The 23,852-nt window shown below is 41.6% G+C and overlaps 1 protein-coding gene across 6 annotated transcripts in view; it reads left to right on the top strand.

Moving 5' to 3' along the window:
• Positions 1-23,852, top strand: part of SCUBE1 (signal peptide, CUB domain and EGF like domain containing 1) — a 215,359-nt gene that overhangs the window by 151,538 nt on the left and 39,969 nt on the right. For all 6 annotated transcript variants that reach the window (XM_077266573.1, XM_077266575.1, XM_077266571.1 and 3 more), the window contains one exon: positions 14,704-14,820. In XM_077266573.1, coding sequence (XP_077122688.1) covers positions 14,704-14,820 — 117 coding nt within the window. The remainder of the gene's footprint in view (positions 1-14,703; positions 14,821-23,852) is intronic.

The following is a 23,852-nucleotide window of genomic DNA, read 5'->3' as shown; positions in this document are numbered from 1 at the left end:
ATGATCGCCAGTCCGAAATTTGACATACCAGATCGATATTTTCCCCCCACAATTGTTTGGGGAACTTGATGATATTAGTGATTACTATAATGTATTTTATACTTTGGGTCCGAGTCATGAAAGAACTCATGCCAAAATTCAGTCTTAAACGCTTTAATTGCAAAATTTAGGTACAACTCAAAGAAATTTTTGTAACTTTTGGCATTTTCACGCTACCAAAATAGGCAGAGCTGGGTCGGGGCCGAGTTCATACTGATGTTCCATATTCCAGAGATTTCTGGCGTAGTGCATGGAGGTGCAACACCACTCGTCAGACACTCCAGATTCACGAAGAGACATGCACTTCGTCATGAATCGGAAGCATCTGACTCCAGCACACCTCCTCATCAAGATCGTCGTGAACATCGCCTGTCTTGATGAATCGGGCCCTGTTAACTTTTAGAATGACTAGCCCTGTCTAGTTCACAAACAGTTGGCCCTCAATTATAAAAATGGATACTTCCTAAATTAGAGACTGAATTGTAATTGTACCCGTTATGAGCCATATGGTGTCGTTACACGTTAGATAATTGTCCGTATGCTTATGCCCTTTCAGCTTTACCAAACAAGGGCTAGTGAACTTTCAGAAGCCATTCCATGAGTGTTAGATGATTGACCAGTTGCTCAAAATTTGGAAAAATCTGCCAGTTTTGATCTATCATATGTAGATGCCTTTATTCTGTTCACGGGAAATTTACCGCTGTTACATTTGACATTTCGCCACATGGAACTTGTCTCTGCAGACAATCTACTGTATGGCACTTTCCACCTTTCCCGTAGACCAGAAGTTTTAGACAAGACAGATAATTCCCTACATTCTCCAGATGCATTAGTTCTGCTTTGCTGAAAGAAAACAAAAAAAGGAATTTGTGAAATTTGTTTTTCCTCTAGTTTCGTCTTGAAATACAAAAGTTTGTGTTTACTCACCGGAGTGCACCGCGTTTTGCCGTCTTTGATGTGCGTCTATTGTGCGCTCCCATTTTGAAAAGGATTAAAGGGACATCTTTTATTCCCACTGCAGATGTAACTTACAGTAAACCCTCTGAATGAGAGGCCTGTCAAGTCTTCAGATCAATGCCTCCCCTTCCCCTCCTCCCTCCGTCCAGTCATGGTAGGATTTAAAAAATGATCCTCTGTGCTCCGAATGTTTGTTTTCAGGTCACTTTTTTGTGACTATTGATGTCAGGGCAATTAGGATGTAAAGATGTTTGTACAGCAAGGTAGGATGGATGGGAATGATTGAAAAGTTCAAACAACCTGCAGGGAAAGTAAAAGGGAAAAGAGTTTGTATAATGAAATTGTCGATTTCCCTTTTTTTAAAAGCGAAGTTTAGGACAAGTCTCTTTTCTTTGTCATGAAAAGAACATGAGCTCCTTCAACAAAACCTCTGATTCTAGGGTTATTGAAAGTCAATGGAATTTTTTTTTTATTCTCTGCCCAAAGAATTTTAATTTACACATTCTAAAGTTTTTTTTAATGTTTAAAAACATTTTATAATGTTTAAAATATACATGAATAAAAAAATATAACAATTATAAAAATTAATGCCTATAAATTAGACAAAAGAGACATATATATATATATATATATATATATATATATATATATATATATATATATATATATATATATATATACATTATGAAAAGTAGTTGTCTTAGTGATTAGACAATAAGCCAGTTGGTTCTTTTTTTTTATTTCTAGATAAGTTTACAATGTCCTACACTGTTATGTAAAATAATAACTACTAAAAAAAATAAAAAAGTTATTTATTGATTAGTTTACACATTTAGAGTGTAAAGGAATCACTATCACCATTACACAGTGAATGGGAAACCACTGGGTAAATCTGACATGGAGAAGGACTTGGGGATCCTAGTTAATTATAAACTTACCTGGAGCAGCCAGTGCCAGGCAGCGGCTGCCAACGCTAACAGGATCATGGGATGCATTAAAAGAGATCTGGATACACATGATGAGAGCATTATACTGCCTCTGTACAAATCCCTGGTTAGACCGCACATGGAGCACTGTGTGCAGTTTTGGGCACTGGTTCTCAGGAAGGATATAATGGAACTAGAGCGAGTACAAAGGAGGGCAACAAAATTAATAAAGCAAATGTAGGAGCTACGATACCCAGAGAGATTAGAAAAATTAGGATCATTTAGTCTAGAAAAAAATGACTGAGGGGTGCCTTGCGGGAGGGGAGAGGATAAGGAAAAACCGTTGAGCCCGTAGCTATGTAAAATGTATGGGCAGCTCAAGTTCTCAAGAACTGAACGTTATATCTGCACTTAACTCCTGCTTATATGCCTGACTCCTCCAGAATATATTAAATCTTGTCAATATGTCTGATTGTAAGCTGATAGTAAACATACTCCAGTGCCTACAGCCAGTGAAGTGCATTCATCTTCTGCCAGGGCATGCATTTACAGCATCTCGCTGTCCCACCAGTTCCATTCCATAGTGTTTGGATATTTAATGGTCCATTTGCACGTACAGAATGTTCCTTCTTGCACTCCGCAGGAACTCGCATCCATCCCGGGTCCAGCCACTGCTAAATATTATTCCTCTGCTCAACTGTGCACAGGTCATTCCAAGTATTTTAATTTCATCAATGCCTGCTATGTACTGTACAACTATTTTTAAAAGCAGCACTTTTATAATATATATATATATATATATATATATATATATATATATATATATATATATATATATATATATATATATATATATATATATATATATATATATATATATATATATATATATACACAGTGGGGCAAAAAAGTATTTAGTCAGTCAGCAATAGTGCAAGTTCCACCACTTAAAAAGATGAGAGGCGTCTGTAATTTACATCATAGGTAGACCTCAACTATGGGAGACAAACTGAGAAAAAAAAAATCCAGAAAATCACATTGTCTGTTTTTTTATCATTTTATTTGCATTTTATGGTGGAAAATAAGTATTTGGTCAGAAACAAAATTTCATCTCAATACTTTGTAATCTATCCTTTGTTGGCAATGACAGAGGTCAAACGTTTTCTGTAAGTCTTCACAAGGTTGCCACACACTGTTGTTGGTATGTTGGCCCATTCCTCCATGCAGATCTCCTCTAGAGCAGTGATGTTTTTAGCTTTTCGCTTGGCAACACGGACTTTCAACTCCCTCCAAAGGTTTTCTATAGGGTTGAGATCTGGAGACTGGCTAGGCCACTCCAGGACCTTGAAATGCTTCTTACGAAGCCACTCCTTCGTTGCCCTGGCGGTGTGCTTTGGATCATTGTCATGTTGAAAGACCCAGCCACGTTTCATCTTCAATGCCCTTGCTGATGGAAGGAGGTTTGCACTCAAAATCTCACGATACATGGCCCCATTCATTCTTTCATGTACCCGGATCAGTCGTCCTGGCCCCTTTGCAGAGAAACAGCCCCAAAGCATAATGTTTCCACCACCATGCTTTACAGTAGGTATGGTGTTTGATGGATGCAACTCAGTATTCTTTTTCCTCCAAACACGACAAGTTGTGTTTCTACCAAACAGTTCCAGTTTGGTTTCATCAGACCATAGGACATTCTCCCAAAACTCCTCTGGATCATCCAAATGCTCTATAGCAAACTTCAGACGGGCCCGGACATGTGCTGGCTTAAGCAGTGGGACACGTCTGGCACTGCAGGATCTGAGTCCATGGTGGCGTAGTGTGTTACTTATGGTAGGCCTTGTTACATTGGTCCCAGCTCTCTGCAGTTCATTCACTAGGTCCCCCCGCGTGGTTCTGGGATTTTTGCTCACCGTTCTTGTGATCATTCTGGCCCCACGGGGTGGGATTTTGCGTGGAGCCCCAGATCGAGGGAGATTATCAGTGGTCTTGTATGTCTTCCATTTTCTAATTATTGCTCCCACTGTTGATTTCTTCACTCCAAGCTGGTTGGCTATTGCAGATTCAGTCTTCCCAGCCTGGTGCAGGGCTACAATTTTGTTTCTGGTGTCCTTTGACAGCTCTTTGGTCTTCACCATAGTGGAGTTTGGAGTCAGACTGTTTGAGGGTGTGCACAGGTGTCTTTTTATACTGATAACAAGTTTAAACAGGTGCCATTACTACAGGTAATGAGTGGAGGAAAGAGGAGACTCTTAAAGAAGAAGTTACAGGTCTGTGAGAGCCAGAAATCTTGATTGTTTGTTTCTGACCAAATACTTATTTTCCACCATAAAATGCAAATAAAATGATAAAAAAAACAGACAATATGATTTTCTGGATTTTTTTTTCTCAGTTTGTCTCCCATAGTTGAGGTCTACCTATGATGGATATTACAGACGCCTCTCATCTTTTTAAGTGGTGGAACTTGCACTATTGCTGACTGACTAAATACTTTTTTGCCCCACTGTGTATATATATATATATATATATATATATATATATATATATATATATATATATATATATATATATATATATATATATATACTCGTGTGTGTGTGTGTATATATATATGTATATATATATATATATATATATATATATATATATATTATATCTATTTTTTTCAATGTACCATATTTTAACTTATTTTTTGCTATTAAAAAATATTCTTTATCCTGTAACTGTAAATGTATTTTATTTTTTTACAGAGAATATATTTGTATGTTTTCACTCTCTGTTCCAAAATTCTGATCAAACCATCCGACTCCTAAAATTCCATATTGAACTTTTTTTTTCTTGATTTCAATTTCTGTACCATGCTGGAGATTAGTTAATCATGAAAAGTCTAATATAGGATCAATCTACTGTAGATAAAGGACCCAACTCATTTTTCTGGCGTAAAAAAGCTTTGAAAAGTATAAAAATGTTGGCTCCACTTAAGGCTGGTCTAATATTTTGCTACTTTTTGGCATACTCTACATTTTTGTCCTAGCTCCAACAAAGTGGGTGTAACTGGGGCGGGATGGGTGTGCGGCGATTGCCATTTGGCCAATTCATGACGAGCGGTGGCACTTGGTATACCACAAATCTTACTCCTAGGATTTGTGATGAGGTGCTCATCTGATTTTAGCACACATCCTCATCAAGACCGACTTGAATAACACCAGTCTTGATGAATCTGGGCCTAAGTCTTTGAGGGAACTGACCAAAAAATAGAGACTAAGCCCAAATACCCCCATGCAGATTAGATAATACATAGGTAGAGATGACATGGGGCCACTGATCTTTTCAGACCCAAATAGTTAGAGCTGACTTGAGCATACTGTGATTATTTAAAGCTTTCATGAGTAGAAATAACGTAGGCCTTCTGTGATATTTTGAGGACCACATAGGTATCGATGACATGGTTAGAATGATCTTTCGAGGCACGATAGATAGAAATGACTTGGTCACACTATGATTATTCAAGGCTTACATAGGTAGAGATTACTTTGTCACACTGTAATCATCTGAAATTCACATAGGTATCGATAACTTGGACACACTGTGATCATTCAAGGCTCACATGGGTAGACATGACTTGTGCACTCAGTAAATTTCTGAGGACCATGTAGTGAGAAATGACTTGGGTATACTGTGATCTTCAAAGGACCACATAGGTAGAGATGACTTGGGTACACTGTGATCTTCAGAGGACCACATAGGTAGTGATGACTTGGGTACACTGTGATCTTCAGGGGGCCACATAGGTAGAGATGACTTGGGTACACTGTGATCTTACGAGGACCACATAGGTAGATATGAATTGGGTACACTGTGATCTTCAGAGGACCACATAGGTAGTGATGACTTGGGTACACTGTGATCTTCAGGGGGCCACATAGGTAGAGATGACTTGGGCACACTGTGATCTTACGAGGACCACATAGGTAGAGATGACTTGGGCACACTGTGATCTTACGAGGCACAATAAGTAGAAGTGACTTGGACACACTCTGATTTTTCCAGATCCACATAAACTTGAAGTCGGCCCTGTCTATACTTCATATTTATTTGTTAGAGTAGACATGTAATCTAAAACATTTTTCACTTTAACCTTCAGCTGCATAAACTTATTTTAATGATTAGAACAAGTGGTTTTTGGCTCGAGCTTTTGCCTTTTCAATAGAGATGAGTGAAAAGAAGCTTTGATGCAATTTATTAGATTTTTTGATAAAGTGCATGTTGAATTTTTGGAAACCACCTAAAAATATATCACAATTTGTTTTTTTTCATTCCAGTTAGATTTACGCCAGGCCTTTAGGAAGTGGTTCACAGAACCATTGTACATCGAGTGGAAAATGAGGTCAGGTTAACTAACTCCGTGCTCCCTGGACCAAGCAATCGTATCCTGGGAAGTGATCTGATAAATTTTCTGTGCAGTGAATTTCTGGAGAAAACAAGGAAGTTTGCTTATCTTTGCATTTTCAAAATATAACCTTTGACCCCCCTTGACCTTTTTAAATTCCTGCGACTTTCACTATTTATGAGATCTTTTCAACTCCCACTACTGAAAGAACGACGTGCAACCTCCTTAGGTTCACGCACTCGTCATTTGTAGCCCTGGTGGCAGCAAAACACACTGGTCTAACACCATGTTTAAGTATTTACGTACTCCAAAATGTCTATGAATGTTGATTTACTATGCTTTGTATGCTTTTACGGGTTTATAGGCAAGTCCTGCTGGTTGTAGTCTTGCACCTATACTTGTAACTGAAGACTTCTGGAAAATGCTTCATGTCAATTTGCAGAAATTTGTGGCTGGGCTGCACATGTAGTATATTCTTAGACTACTGCTGTCATACTATTGTAAAACCTGGACCTTCCATGGTCCTACTTAACGGCACTTAGCTAATCATACAACCCTAGGGTCATATAAGTTCTCTTCTGTAGGGTTTAGTGGCTGTGGGGAATAGATTATTAAAATTAAAGGACTAGGTTTTAGTCTACAGACCATTTCTCTATTACGTGCTTCAGAGCTGCATCTCCTACTTGAAAATTGCCGCCGTAGTCAACTTTTTGAGTCTTCCAGTCATTCAGAGTACATACAGATATTTGATGAAAGGACCATATTGATGGCATTTATAAAGTTGTACTTGTAGGACTACCCCTCATTTCCTATCCTAAGGTTAGGTGATAAGTATCTGATCACTTGTGGTCCCATCGCTTGGACCCACACCATCACAAGAACAGGGTTCCTCTGTGCTTGAATGGACCAATGGCCACACATGCTCACTTCTGCTTCATTCCTTGTTTATAGGACTGACAAAGATGACCGAGTACTTTTTGTATCAAGATTCAGGTGGGTTTTGTATTGTCTGTTCAGTTCTGCACTAATATGGGCACCAAAAGTCCCATTTATCTGAGCATATAAAGGAATACTTGCTAACTCTTCTTGAATGTCCAGGAGGCTCCTTGACAAAAGGATATTTCCCACGTTTCAAGAGGGGCTTGCAAGTCTTTTGGATGCCTCAAAAGCCTTCTACAAAGTCCTGTAAAGTAATGGGTGGAAAAACTGTTGTGTGAAAGTAGCGTAACATATAAAAAGGGGTGTTATGAAAAAAATTATCCTGTAAAGACATTTTGAAAAATTGGCAAGTACAGTGGCTTGTAAATGTTTGGGCAACCCTGGCCAAAATTACTGTTATTGTGAACAGTAAATTGAATATTAAATGATCTCTAAAAGGCCTAAAGTTAAAGATGACATATTTCCTTTGCATTTTAGGCAAAATATATATTAGCCTGTTAGGGCTATGGCTTGTTAACTATCTTCGTTAGGAAAGGGCAGGTAATACAAGTTTCCCAGCTTTATAAAAACCCAGCCTCCTCCAACCTTGTGCCAAAAAACAGCAGTCATCGGTTCTTCTAAGCAGCATAGCACTCTGAAAATGAAAATGGTGGAGGCCCACAAAGCAGGAGAAGGCTATAAGAAAGTAGCAAAGTATTTTCAAGTTGCCCTTTCCTCAGTTAGAAATGTAATTAAGAAATGGCAGTTAACAAGTACAGTGGAGGTCAAGATAAGGTCTGGAAGACCAAGTAAAATTTCAGTGAGAGCTACTTGTAGGATTGTTAGAGAGGTAAATTAGAACCCCCACTTAACTGCAAAAGACCTTCAGAATGATTTAGCAAACTCTGGAGTTGTGCTACATTGATCTACTGTTCAGAGACACCTACATGGAAGAGTCATCAGAAGAAAACCTCTTCTGCGTCCATACCATACGTCTGCACCAGAAGTATGCTAAACAAGCCTGATGCATTTTGGAAACAAGTCCTATGGACCAATGAGGCTAAAATAGAACTCTTTGGCCACAATGATCATAGGTATATATGAAGAAAAAAATAACACAGAATTTCAGGAAAAGAAGCTCTCTCCAACCATTGGGAACCAATCGTGCTTTGGGGTTGTGTTGCAGACAGTGGCATAGCGAACATTTCATAGGTAGAGGGAAAAATGGATTCAATATAATTTTAACAAATTCTTGATGCAAACATAACCCCATATGTAAAAAATAAAAGCTGAAGTTGAAAAGAGGATGGCTTCTACAAATGGATAATGATCCTAAACACATGTCAAGATCCACAATAGACAACCTCAAAAGGCGCAAGCTGAAGGTTTTACAATGGCCCTCACAGTCCCCTGATCCGAACATCATTGAAAATCTGTGGCTAGACCGCAAAATAGTAGAGGATGCAAGACGACTAAGGAATCTCACAGAACTGGAAGAATTTTCGAAGGAAGAATGGATGAAAATCCCTCAAACAAGAATTGAAAGACTCTTGCCTGGCTACAAAAAAACATTTACAAGCTGTGATGCTTTCAAAATGGGGTGCTACTAGGCACTAATCTTGCAGGGTACATAAACTTTTGCATTGGCCCATTTTTATTTTTTGTAATTTTTAAAATGTAAAATATGAAAATATATACAGTACAGACCAAAAGTTTGGACACACCTTCTCATTTAAAGATTTTTCTGTATTTTCATGTCTATAAAAATTGTACATTCACACTGAAGGCATCAAAACTATGAATTAACACGTGGAATTATATACTTACCAAAAAAGTGTGAAACAACTGAAATTATGTCTTATATTCTAGGTTCTTCAAAGTAGCCACCTTTTACTTTGATGACTGCTTTGCACACTCTTGGCATTCTCTTGCTGAGCTTCAAGAGGTAGTCACTGGGAATGGTCTTCCAACAATCTTGAAGGAGTTCCCAGAGATGCTTAGCACTTGTTGGCCCTTTTGCCTTCACTCTGCGGTCCAGCTCACCCCAAACCATCTCGATTGGGTTCAGGTCTGGTGACTGTGGAGGCCAGGTCATCTGGCATAGCACCCCATCACTCTCCTTGGTCAAATAGCCCTTACACAGCCTGGAGGTGTGTTTGGGGTCATTTTCCTGTTGAAACATAAATGATGGTCCAACTAAACGCAAACCGGGTGGAATAGCATGCCGCTGCAAGATGCTGTGGTAGCCATGCTGGTTCAGTATGCCGTCAGTTTTAAATTTTTTATTTTTCAACAAGACAATGACCCCAAACACACCTCCAGGCTGTGTAAGGGCTATTTGATCAAGATGGAGAGTGATGGGGTGCTACACCAGATGACCTGGCCTCCACAGTCACCAGACCTGAACCCAATTGAGATGGTTTGGGGTGAGCTGGACCGCAGAGTGAAGGCAAAAGGGCCAACAAGTGCTAAGCATCTCTGGGAACTCCTTCAAGATTGTTGGAAGACCATTCCCGGTGACTACCTCTTGAAGCTCATTAAGAGAATGCCAAGAGTGTGCAAAGCAGTCATCAAAGCAAAAGGTGGCTACTTTGAAGAACCTAGAATATAAGACATAATTTCAGTTGTTTCACACTTTTTTGTTAAGTATATAATTCCACATGTGTTAATTCATAGTTTTGATGCCTTCAGTGTGAATGTACAATTTTCATAGTCATGAAAATACAGAAAAATCTTTAAATGAGAAGGTGTGTCCAAAGTTTTGGTCTGTACTGTACATATTTTTTTACTTAAAATACACAATAAATTTCATCTTTAGGCTTTTTAGAGATCATTTAATCTTCAACTTTCATAACTTTTCACAATAACAGTAATCTTGACCAGGGGTGCCCAAACTTTAACATGCCACTGTATGCAATAGGGTTATGTTAAAAGTAAACCTCCAGGTTCTCTATTTTAAGGCTTATTTAAAGGTGTATTTTTTTTTTACCAGTTAATCTTACTATTTTTTTCATAGCCCTGCAGCTTTAGTTTATAGTCATTCTAACCTTTCTGTAATTAAATGCAACCATTTCTCAGATTAGTCCTTGGTGAGCTTGTGCTTATACACAGTAGCATATCAGAACAAGTTGATAAGAAACTATAGATGTACTTATGATTACCTTAGACTCTTTGTTGATACCTCTACCTAAGCTGGAAATCTACTTTAAGGAACTGTTAATGGAGCACCCTAGCTTCTTAAATAAATAGCTTTGACGACTGAACACAGAACATAGGTTGGGAGAAAACTAGAAAATAACACCAGTTTTCTCTTGTCAAGTCAGTAGGAAAAGTTTTCTGACATACCTAGGTAGTGTAATGGCTCCCATTAGTAGTACCCACTTCTGAAAATCAATATCAGTCAAGCTCTAAATATAATATTGACCCTTTTAAATGCCTTATTATTGATTTTTTAGTTTATTTGATATAAAAAATTAAGAATGTACAAAAATTCAATTCAACCTTTATTTTACAATGTTCTCTGAACACTTTAATAGACCTTTTTAAAGTTATTGTAAAAAAGGAATATTCTAGCAGAATTTCCAAAGGACAGCCATGGGGCCTTTGTGGAGCCCATGGCTGTTCCTTAAAACCTCCAGCATCAGTTATCAGCATTCTGGAATGCTGTAGATAAGCCCCCCACTGATGTATCCTGAAAGATGAGAAAAAGAGGTTAGATTATACTCACCTGGGTGGGCGGGCCGATCCGATGGGTGTCGCGGTCCGGGGCCTCCTATCTTCAAAGGATGACGTCCTCTTCTTGTCACGCTGCGGCTCAGCACAGGCGTACGTTGCCCTGTTGAGGGCAGAGCAAAGTACTGCAGTGTGCAGGTGCCGGGCCTCTCTGACCTTTCCGGCGCCTGCACACTGCAGTACTTTGCTCTGCCCTCAACAGGGCAGACAAAGTACGCCTGCGCCGGAGCCACAGCGTGAATACAAGAAGACGTCATCGTAAAAAGATGGTAGGCCCCGAACCGGACCGTGACACCCATCGGACCAGACCGCAGCGGGACCGCCCCTGGGTGAGTATAATCTAACCTCTTTTTCTCATCTTTCAGGATACATCAGTGGGGGGCTTATCTACAGCATTCCAGAATGCTGTAGATAAGCCCCTGATGCTGGTGGGCTTAGCTCATCTTCGATTTTGGGGGTGGCAGGTTCCCTTTAAAGGTTTTATTCCCATCTTTTTGAGTTATTATCCAGCCACGGTATAGGTTTTAACTTGCTGATCACTGGGGAACTGAAGCCTTGACCCACACTAATTTTAAGTGCCAGCCTCTGAAATGCCCTGTTACAATGGAAAGCGCTCGGCTATTTGCGACAATCGCATTTATTTTGGAGCCCAGTTCAGCGCTGGGAATAGCCCAATTCTGATGGAGTAATGGACTTAATTCCAGGATATTTTCCACCCTATTAGATTTCATTTTATAATGCACGTATGCTTAATAATTAAACTAGAGTAATATTCCAATTTACCTTATATTTCATACCCTGATATTCTACTTTTGGCCTCCCGATATTTATTTTTCTACAGATCTTTATTTCAGTGGTTTTCAAATACAAGCAATATTTATGCACCAAGTCTCAAGATGGTGAACATTTTTTTTCTCCTTGTAGTTTGCTTAATCCCTGTGAAGTGAAACACAAAACATGGCCTCTTTCAGACTATTTGTGCTAAGTAACTGACCCTTGGCCCATACAACCAGTCAGCCATGACATGGGAAAGTAAGTCTGTTGTGTCTCTTCCACTTTCTGGACACTGTCCAGGAATGGGAATTTTCCTGCCCAAGACATGTTCAACCATGTGTCTATGAAATAGGATCAGATATATTTTTGCAGACACTTTGTTATTCGCCTTTGGCCTCTTGGAGAAGTTAAGGGTTAAATGAGTGGTTGAGATTTCCCCTTCCGTGATAAGCCAAATGTGCATCTCTAGCTCTTAAGACAGGTTTGTGAGCCCTTCTGCCAGAATCTATTCAAAGTCATTTTGTACAACAGAAGGCTTTCACTTTTCTGGGGGATGACCAGCCAATGAAAATTCCACCCATTTTTGGAGAAATACTGGGGAATTCCTTACATTATTGTAAAAATTGTGTTACTTGGGTAGGAAGGGTTTTCCTGAAATGCTGTAGTATTTCAGAGAAAACATACTTTGAAAAGCCAGTCCGGGATTAGGTTTCTCGAGTGACTGATCCAAGAGACCGGACAGGTTCTTCCCACCCTGCTCCCTTAGACTGACAGGTTTCTCCCTATGTGTGTATAAGGAGACACCTGTAAGTCTAGTGGAGCAGGATGGTAAGAAGCCACTGGGGAACTGACCTCTTGGACTAGTCATCTGAGAAGCATAGTCCCCAGCCAGGTTTTCAAAGAATGTCTTCTCTAAAACTCTGCAACATTTCAGAGTAAAACCAATATCTCTGATTCTTGCTGCCCATGGTTCAGACGGCATGAATCAACTATCAGGTTCAAGTTAAGTTCTGATTGGAATTCCCGTGCTTTCCAGTCATCACGGGCTAACTACCTAAGTAGCCTAGAGTATTTCCAATCTCAGACATTTATCATATATTGGCATGATTTTCCATATGCTATGACGTGAAGTATCATTTTCTGCATGACATTAACAGGCTCACACATCAATCAGGTGGTATTTTGGCTCACTTTTCTTTACAAAGTTGCTTAAGTTCATTGAGTCATATGTTCAGTTTGCCACTTGAAAGATGAAGAGGATTTGAACTCTAGTACTAACTGTTGGAAGTAGCAAACCTATTAGTCAATTTTGACCCTTTAATGAGCCTTGCCCCATGCCTAAGGATAAAAGCCAAACCAAAATCTCAGTTTTCAGACAGATGTTTCTGACTTTTTCCCCTCATCAGTGCAAAGCATAATATCTCATTTATCTGAGGGACTAGAGTGTAAGGGGTAACTTCTCTCCTTGTGGCGAGTGACATTCCTTACATGCCAGTTGAGGTTTGTGGGCATTCGTTTTTGCATAGCACTCTTAACGTCCAGTCTCAGCACTTCTTGGGTTGCATTCTGGATGGTGCTATTGCAACACCCTGATACTTTTCTTTTTTAGATGTTCAGATGTAGATTTCCTGGTGTGCTTGGGATCATTGTCCTGTTGCACGACCCAGTTTTTGCCAAGCTTTAACCTTTGGCTTGCTGGCTTCACATTTTGCTCTTGGATACTTTGGTATACAGAGGAGTTCAAAGACAGCAAGTTGTACTGAATGTAAATAATCTTGTGAATAATATTTCTCACTGTAGAATGATGGACTCCCAATTGCTTGAAAATGGTCTTATAACCTTTCCAAGATTAATGAGCAGCAGCAATTGGACCTCTAAGATCATGATATCTATTCTCAATGGGTTGATAATCTAGTTGGATGTTGGCCCGTCTAAATGCAACTTTATTCTCTCCTATGGGAACGTCATTGAAGTTCTACCTCTGGTCTTAAAGTTGGATTTAGATGGAACTAATTCTCAACCTTTAGGGGTTACCCATGCTCTCTGTTTCTGGTAAAGTGAATTCAATGATGGTTTGTATCATGTAGACCTTCAAAAATCCAGGTCCAAGATTATTGGAGAAAGGCAAACAAGGCTCAAAGTAGTCCAGACCTGGACTACCTAAGGCCTAAAAGAAGCATTCACCATTTTATGTTTAAGTATGACTCTGTCAACTCAACTTATAGATCTTGGATTCCTTTCTTCTAAGACTTTTGAGCAGGTTTCCGTTAAACATAACAGCGATAAGAGCCTTCGTAAATGTTTGCCAATTTTCCTGAAGCTAGTGATCACCAAAAACCCCCACCAATTTTTTTTTTTCTGGGACAGTTTGGTAGACAGATAGGGAAGAGGATACAAACCTTTATCCAGAAACCAAGCGTTAGCAGTAAGACAGTCAATGTGGTGGATGTACGCTGACTTTGAGAGTTGGATGCATAGTAGTGATTGGTTTGTGGTGGAAGCCATGTCTGTTGACCAGTGCTTGATGATGGATGGGTGGAATGAGAGCTTTTTTTTTTAAGGTTTCCAATTCTTTCCTGATGGAACTCTTTGGTAAGCAACAGCTGTAATGTATCATGTCCCATAACCCTTGTTGTGGACCTAGTCCGTGTATGGACCTCTCAAAGTATAGAGTTGCATGTTTAGAATTTTCCTTGTAATGGTGCTTCCTAAGTGTTCGGCCCTTTAATGATGATATCTCTGGCTCATGTTCCCCATATATTGGGTACCATTACACGGATTGTAATGCAGCCTGAAGTCGCTTCTTCCCCTTCCCCTTCTGTCTTTGTGCTTTTTGAGGGCATCTAAAGAACGTTGCAACGAGGAACTTGCATGTCTCTTGTTAACATGTGACAGAAGTATATATGTTATGAGCTGGAGCATCAGACGAAGACGTGGATCAAAGTATCACTCATTCTCTTCTACCTCTAGAAACGTGCGCTGTGAACAATGGAGGCTGTGACCGTACCTGCAAGGATACGGCAACAGGAGTCCGATGTAGTTGCCCTGTTGGCTTCACCTTGCAGCCAGATCAGAAGACTTGCAAAGGTCAGTATCAAACACCACACTTGAAGTTTCAGTCTAGTAACATATTCTAGGCAAGGAGGACATTATATTGGAAATTTGAGGCAAGGATTACAGCGTATACAAGAAATTTGCTAAACAATAGGCTTTAGGCCAGGAATCTGTGAAATTTTAGGCAGAGAGCACATTGTACAGGGTGTTTTAGACAAGGCTGACAATGAACAGGAGGCGTTAGGCATGGGGTACACTCTATGGATGTACAGAAATGCACAGTGCAGGAGGTTTTTAGCTTGGAAATCGAATGAAGGGAGGACATAATATAAGAAGTGCTAGGTAAGGTTTACAGTGTGTAGGAGGCTTTATTTAGGGCATTCTCTGTACTTGTTATAAAGGAGGCTTTAGGCAGGGAATGCAATGTATTTACAGGAGGATTTGGGCAGGGAGTGCACTGCATGGTCGCACAGGAGGGTTTAGGCAAGGCATGCACTGTATGAATGTACAGGAGGCTTAAGGCTGGGAGTGCACTGTTATGCTCTACTGGCTATACAGTAGGCTTACGGCACAGAGTACACTGTATTTACAGAAGGCTTTAAGCAGGGAGTGCACTGTATGACTGTACAGGAGTCTTTAGGCAGGGAGTGCACTGTATTTACAGAAGGCTTTAAGCAGGGAGTGCACTGTATGACTATACAGGAGTCTTTAGGCAGGGAGTGCACTGTATGGCTGTATTGTCTATACAGGAGACTTAGGCAGGGAGTGCACTGTATGGCTGTATTGTCTATACAGGAGAATTAGGCAGGGAGTGCACTGTATGTCTGTACTGGCTCTATAGGAGGCTTACGGCAGGGAGTGCACTGTATAGCTGTACAGGAGGCTTTAGGCAGGGAGTGTAGTGTATATCTGCAGGAGACTTAAGGCAGGGAGTGCACTGCTTGTCTGTATGGTTCTACATTAGACTTTAGGCAGGGAGTGCACTATATTTACAGAAGGCTTTAGGCAAAGAGTGCACTGTATGGCTGTATTGTCTATACAGGAAGCTTTAGGCAAGGGAGTGCAGTGTATAGCTGTACTGGCTCTATACGAGGCTTACGGCAGGGAGTGCGCTGTATTTACAGAAGGCTTTAAGCAGGGAGTGCACTGTATGACTATGCATGAGTCTTTAGGCAGGGAGTGCACTGTATGGCAGTATTGTCCCTACAGGAGGCTTTAGGCAGGGAGTGCACTGTATGGCTGTATTGTTTATACAAGAGACTTAGGCAGGGAGTGCACTGTATGGCTGTACATGAGTCTTTAGGCAGGGAGTGCACTGCATGGCTGTAATGTCTCTACAGGAGGCTTTAGGCAGGGAGTGCACTGTATGGCTGTACAGGAGGCTTTAGGCAGGGAGTGCACTGTATGGCTGTACAGGAGACTTAGGCAGGGAGTGCACTGTATGGCAGTATTGTCCCTACAGGAGGCTTTAGGCAGGGAATGCACTGTATGGCTGTATTGTTTATACAGGAGACTTAGGCAGGGAGTGCACTGTATGGCAGTATTGTCCCTACAGGAGACTTTAGGCAGGGAGTGCACTGTATGGCTGTACAGGAGACTTAGGCAGGGAGTGCACTGTATGGCTGTATTGTCTCTACAGGAGACTTTAGGCAGGGAGTGCACTGTATGGCTGTATTGTCTATACAGGAGACTTAGGCAGGGAGTGCACTGTATGGCTGTATTGTCTCTACAGGAGTCTTTAGGCAGGGAGTGCACTGTATGGCTGTATTGTCTTAGTAGGCTTTAGACAGGGAGTGCGCTGTATGGCTGTACAGGAGGCTTTAGGCAGGGAGTGCACTGTATGGCTGTACAGGAGACTTAGGCAGGGAGTGCATTGTATGGCTGTATTGTCTCTACAGGAGACTTTAGGCAGGGAGTGCACTGTATGGCTGTATTGTCTCTACAGGAGGCTTTAGGCAGGGGGTGCACAGTATGTCAGTACAGGAGACTTAGGCAGGGAGTGCATTGTATGGCTGTATTGTCTCTACAGGAGACTTTAGGCAGGGAGTGCACTGTATGGCTGTATTGTCTATACAGGAGACTTAAGGCAGGGAGTGCACTGTATGGCTGTATTGTCTCTACAGGAGTCTTTAGGCAGGGAGTGCACTTTATGGCTGTATTGTCTCTACAGGAGGCTTTAAGCAGGGAGTGCACAGTATGGCTGTACATGAGACTTAGGCAGGGAGTGCACTGTATGGCTGTATTGTCTCTACAGGAGGCTTTAGGCAGGGAGTGCACTGTATGGCTGTACAGGAGACTTAGGCAGGGAGTGCACTGTATAGCTCTATTGTTTATACAGGAGACTTAGGCAGGGAGTGCACTGTATGGCTGTATTGTCTCTACAGGAGGCTTTAGGCAGGGAGTGCACTGTATGGCTGTACTGTCTCTACAGGAGGCTTTAGGCAGGGAGTGCGCTGTATGGCTGTACAGGAGACTTAGGCAGGGAGTGTACTGTATAGCTGTATTGTTTATACAGGACACTTAGGCAGGGAGTGCACTGTATGGCTGTATTGTCTCTACAGGAGGCTTTAGGCAGGGAATGCACAGTATGGCTGTACAGGAGACTTAGGCAGGGAGTGCACTGTATGGCTGTATTGTTTATACAGGAGACTTAGGCAGGGAGTGCACTGTATGGCTGTATTGTCTCAGGAGGCTTTAGGCAGGGAGTGCACTGTATGGCTGTATTGTCTCAGTAGGCTTTAGACAGGGAGTGCGCTGTATGGCTGTACAGGAGGCTTTAGGCAGGGAGTGCACTGTATGGCTGTACAGGAGACTTAGGCAGGGAGTGCACTGTATGGCAGTATTGTCCCTACAGGAGGCTTTAGGCAGGGAGTGCACTGTATGGCTGTATTGTTTATACAGGAGACTTAGGCAGGGAGTGCACTGTATGGCAGTATTGTCCCTACAGGAGACTTTAGGCAGGGAGTGCACTGTATGGCTGTACAGGAGACTTAGGCAGGGAGTGCGCTGTATGGCTGTATTGTCTCTACAGGAGGCTTTAGGTGGGGAACTATAATAGTTGTTCTAGGCAGGGCACAGAGAGAAGACTTTGGGGAGCGCTCTGTACAGGAGGGTGCTGACTTCCTCCATGGCACTGCTAGAATTCATTTTTGAGGTGTTCTGTGTAGTAAAATTGTAGCATGTTGATATTATGCTTTAAATAGCAGAAAATCCATTTAGTGAGCAGCCAGGAAATATGTGGCTTTCCCTTGATCGTGCCAGGGCTCCATCCAGACGTCCACACAGAATTACCGAGGTGACAGCCGGGTCCTGTTTGGGTGTTTGTCTGTTTGTTTCGTCTTGAGCTGGAAGCAAATAATGCCTTCACACATTTCTAATTAGACGGAAAACCCACACACAAATATTTAATAGTCAGTTCCCTTAACGTAACGTTTCTCGAAATCTCAAAAAAATAACGCAATAAAGACTGCGAGACCTGGAGATATGAAAATAACTGTCCGGGCCTCATACGAGCACTGAGCTGTCATTCAATATAGAACATTCTGCCCCTTTTTCTACGACCTGCATTATGGCCTCTCGCAGTCTGTTTGCCGACCAAGGTCAAGTCTGTTCTATTTAAACTTTGTGAAATGAGTTTCTTATATTCGCGAGCAGGGTATGGGATGGGGAACAACGGCAGATGATGGGAAAATGCATTTTATGAAAATTTTACTTTTTTTTTATTATTTATATTTTTTTACTTTATTTAGTTTGCCCCCAATACTTTTCAGCATCAATATATTCTCCAGCACAGAACACAGATTTTCATTACTTCCGTCATAAAAAAAAATATTCCATACTTGCCAACATCTGCTTTGGTAAAATAGGGACATAGCTCCACCTTCCCTCTGTCCCAACCCAGGAAGAACCAAATTGGCAGAGAACACCCACTCTTAGGTTGAGCTTGGATAATCCCACCTCTTTCAGACATTACACATGCCCAAATCTTTTATGAATAAGATACTTCGCAAATATAAGAAAAAAATGTGGTCGGAGTGCAGCACGCAGATATCCAGAGCCATCATTTTCTGCCCCACTGAATATATTTTTGGACTACTAAAAGAAAGCCAGAAGGTTTTGGTGGCTCTCCAGAGATTCGCCAATGTCCCAGATTCCAAAAGGTCCCAACTTTCTCCAGGAGCCTCACGGAGGTTATGGGAAAAAAGCAAGTGTGATTAATTACCAGCCCTCCAACCCGTAATGTTTGTATAGACCCTACACGACATGAAGCCCTGCCGTGTTATTCAGTGTTGACTCCCTGCTCTCCTGGCCAGTGTACCGGACACCAAAAAGCAGACAGTTTGAGGTTAAAATGAAAGCGGGTCCTCCAGAGTTGAATGACAATTGGGGTTTCCATCAAATTTTTTTTTGCTGGGTTCATGAAATATGAGTGAATTGGTTCCAAGGACCCCCTGGTCCAGTGGCCACATGAGTATTCTGTGGTTGCCAGACGGAAGCCCTGGGAGCTGCCTCCTACTTGCTTTCATCCCAGTTCGTCTTCTGATCAGCCGGCCTGGCCCAACGCCATGTATGGATTAGTTTGTCCAAGACCAATTAATCAAAAGAGGAAGCTAAGATGCCAGTCAGTAGGAGGTGGTTCGCTAGGTGGTCTAGTTGGGCATGTAACTAGTGATGAGCGAGCCTGCTCAGATACTGTATGTGTTACCCAAGCATGCTCGGGTGTTATCAGAGTATCTAGGGTCTGCTCAAGTAATATGATCGATTTCCCGTGGCTGCATATTTCACAGCTGTTAGACAGCCGGAGCACATGCAGTGATTACCTAACAGGCAATCTCCACATGTGTTGCGGCTGTCTAACAGCCGCAAATCATGCAGCCACACGAACTCGGAACAAATTTTTCAAGTATGCCCGAGATGGTCTGATTACACGATATGCGCTCACTCATTTCTGACTGCAACCAGTCATTAGCTTCAGAAATCAACCCATTACCACTTTTGCTAGTGATTAGCTGCAGTGGTCACATATCCGTTCAGCCAGAACAGAATGTACAACTCCAGACTTTGTTTCAACCCAATGGACATGTGACCGCTTGCCGCCACTGAGGCCAGCGATTGGCTGCGGTGGTCATATGAGTAAGACATTTTAAGATTGGTGGAGGACCTGGGCACCATCCCAATGGACATGTGACAGCTTGCCACGACTGAGAGTATGATTGGCTGTGGTGGTCATACGAGTATGAAGGTCCTGGGCACCATTCTAAGTAGAGCAATGAGATCGATAAGGTGATTATATTTTATTCTATAATTTTAGAGTACTCTGGATCATTTTTCAAATATTTCGGAGTACGATTTTCATGCTTGAGGATGAAAAATTGAGGGTGGGGGTGACCAAGAGCAGAGGCTAGCCTTATTCCGCTTGCCTGAGACCAAGGAAGCAAATGCTTCTGCACCGAATTTAGTGAAACTGAAGCACTTCGAGCTGTACCAGCTGTAATGGCCTTTCTATGTGTTTGACCCCGCTCATGGATAAATTTCACAATACCTAGCGGATGAAGGAGAAGAGAACACATTCCTCTTATTACTTGGAAGAGAGCTTTTTTTCCTTACCGTGCAATCCTTGCTAATCTTCTGGCACATTGTTTAACTAGAGGGGTGATATCCAGGGCTTACACTAGGCAAACATGTCTTGAGCGGTCTGTCTCAGTGCCATAGTTACCGGGGAGGGATCCGCGGCCCCGCTCGGGGCAGGAGAGAAATGTAACATACATGTGTTAGTATTGACGCATGCATGGCAATGTACGCATACTCAGCGCAGAGCCCAGGTCTTTAGCTTTCTTAGATTTCCTCTATTTTTCTTGCAGTTCTCCAAGTATGGGATTCCGTAAGACTCTATTCTGGGAAATTTTGACTTTTTTCTTTTTTTTGTGTGTGTGGGGTGATGGGTTAAACTGTCCACCATTATATCACTTCTGCAATTCACCCTCACCCCCCGACTTGTTGCACCGTCTCGTTCTCCAAAGAAAGTATAGTCTATTATATAGTTCCCTGGCACAAGAGAAAGCCTAATACAATGGAATAATATGGGCCCATTATGTGGACTGCACCTGTTTACGGAATAAAGGACCTCGTTTTAGCCAATTATTCTTCAAGGGTTTAACTGATGACAAACAGAACGATGGCTAAAATAACTGTTTTCTATACCATGACCTACTCAACTAGGGCTGTGTATTGCAACTATTGTCTATGGGTTTGTATAGAGATCCGATATAATCCTTTTAGTCCAGGTACTTTGCAGATGTCAGTCGTCTTCTCTTTTAAGCTTCAGGGGGTTGTCGGCTTTTTACAAGACCTTTTTTTTTTAACAAGGATTCCCTAAAACAAACTGATTACTGGTTGTCCCTCTGCAGTAATTTGCAGCAATAAACTGAAATAGAGCAGTGAACTCTAGAAACAAGTGTTTGGTTTTCGAACAGCGCTCCCAGAGTGGAAAGTAGTCATTACATGGAGCCAAATGTTGGGTCCTCCTTTGAAAGACAAAGTGATGCTCTCTCATCAGGTTCATTGATGTAGGTTTCAAAATTAGGTTTTCAAAACCCAAAATTTATTTTTTACTCTTTTCAGTCCTAAAAAGCTATTATTTGTTTTCCGTAGGGTTATGTCTTACATAAGGGGGGGGGACAAGAAATAGAAAGTAGGTAGAGCATAGGAATATCGGATCTGAGCAAACTCCAAGATCTTTAGAGTTGAGCGAATTTTTCAATTTTCGGTTCGGAGTACGATCGCCGGCGAATATGGTTTTTGCAATATTCGCCAAGCGCTATTGGAGTCAATGGGAGTAGAAATTAGCAAATATGTTCCGAAACGTTCGTCAAACATAAATTCGGCACGAATTGGGTACCAATATAGCACGAATATGGCAGATTTGGATTCGGTGATCGTTTACTAACCTATTCGCTCAACTCTAAATTCTTAACCATCTCCAGTCAAAGGGGCTAGAGATGAGGTCGATAGAAAGCTGGAGTTGGTCAAAATAAAGACTACTGAATATGGAGTAGGTACTGTTGTTGATGGGATGATGGTGGGGCCTCGCAAGTGAAAATCAACCAGTAGAAAAGCCACTGGAGAGATGAGTTTGACCACCAGAAGCTATTGGGTTTAATTCCTTTTCATTCTTTAGATATCCTACCTTTTTAAGACACCGGACAGACTGGGTAAAAAGGCACACATTTCTAAATTGAAAAATATATCAGACCTATAAATATAATGTTGCTATTGTGCCTATGTATATAGTATATCTTCAGAGAGCTGAGCATGCCTTTTGCAAAGCATTTTTACAATGTGCTGGAACTGGGCGCCTGTTAAAGCAGTTTTGCCGATCATCTCCAACACCATTCTGTTTTATAACACCCCCCCCAATAACGACCTCAGTGTTTCCAAAGCCGGATTAACATTACTGGATCATTTACACTATATTTTCTTAAGTCCCATAAAACTTTCTTTATCAGCGTCTCGTCCTCCTGTGCACCTGACCGCAATGTATTTGTTTGTCTGGGTGTCTTACACAAGAGCCAAGCCACCGACATTAATATCTAACATTAGATGGAGATCCGTGCCTGCAGAACAAACTCGGGAACTCTTAATCTAGGGTATTAAAGACGTGAAGAAGTTGGAAGACGATGAGTATAAAACACAATAAAGCAATATTCCGCGCTGAGCTTCATCTCCATCCGGGACACCTTGGCTGATTCTAGATCAAATGAGTTTTAGATTTTTCGCGAAGAAGTGATTGGACTTTAAAAGGGAACTTTACTTGCAGCTAAAGCTACATATATCAATAGTAGAGACAAAGATAAGACACTTTGTAATACGGTATATCTTATCAGAGAATTCTGCTCCTTTCTCCTTTTATAAGCCACTTCTTTCCTTCCTCTTGAACTCGCCATCCACACTGATAAAACAGATCTTCTCCATATTACTTGAGACAAGACAGGCTACCAACTCGTGGGGAAGTGGTTACACCACTTATAATACTCTTACGAGGAGTGCGGCAGAGGGAGACACAGAAAGATTGTGCTGAGCTTTCTAACAAGGCTTTTACCTCGTCTTAGAGCTGAATTCACATTGGCACTGCTCAGTAGTGCTGTATAATGTATTCCAGGCTGCTGCTTCTTCGCTCTGTGTGCTACCTAAGGAACAAAGAGCAGGGATCCCTTCCCGTGTGCTTTGTTGTGTATGGAAGACGTCAGAAGAGCTAGCTTCCTCTCACCAGCTCAGAATCAATTGCCAATTAAGAGAGCCCGCAGAGGGAACAACTGGTGAAAATGCAGGATGGAAGTCATGTACTGGTGCGAAATAAGTTACTTGGAAGTACAGTTGCCCTTTAAAACCGTTGAATGGATTGGAAAAAAAAAAGGGCGAACAGCGCCACTCTTGACGATGGGCTTGCTGCTGTATTACAGCAATGAATGATGCCGTGTTGAGATTACTCTGTGGACAAAAGCATCACTATTTCAAGAAAAAGTAAATTCTTATTTTTTGGATAACCTCTTAAATTATTCGAATGCAATGAATGTTATACCTACCGAAGTGTACCAGCCAGAAATACACCTATAGGAGCTGCAACCAGCGGATGACCCGTGACTCCTCTCCTAACAATACGGACATTACAAGTCAATTGTTGCTTATTTAAAGGGAACCTGTCACTAGATTGCTTGATTGCAGCCAGGTACGTTTTACTGTCCCCCACCTGATGCACACTATCCCTGGTCGGCATATCAAAGTATCAGCTGGCTAGTCCGAGTCTGGTCGCCGGCTGGCTTCTTCCCACTTCACTTTGGTTGGAGTGACAGTCAGTCGTATGCACTGACCAATGCAACTATATGGGGCAAACAAGCATTAATACTGTCATGCTGTGACGGTCTTCGGTAATGAAGGGGGGCCTCAAACCATCACTGAGACTGGGACCCTAACTATCCCTGTCCTGGGGGTACTCTTGAAGGTAGAGAGGCCTGAGTCGCCGACCTTACTATGCTCCCGTTAAACCCTAATCTGCACCCTCCCCCACC

The sequence above is a fragment of the Ranitomeya variabilis genome, chromosome 5, assembly GCF_051348905.1.
Source record: "Ranitomeya variabilis isolate aRanVar5 chromosome 5, aRanVar5.hap1, whole genome shotgun sequence".
NCBI classification, from domain to species: domain Eukaryota; kingdom Metazoa; phylum Chordata; class Amphibia; order Anura; family Dendrobatidae; genus Ranitomeya; species Ranitomeya variabilis.
This window is presented reverse-complemented; position numbering and strand designations above follow the sequence as displayed.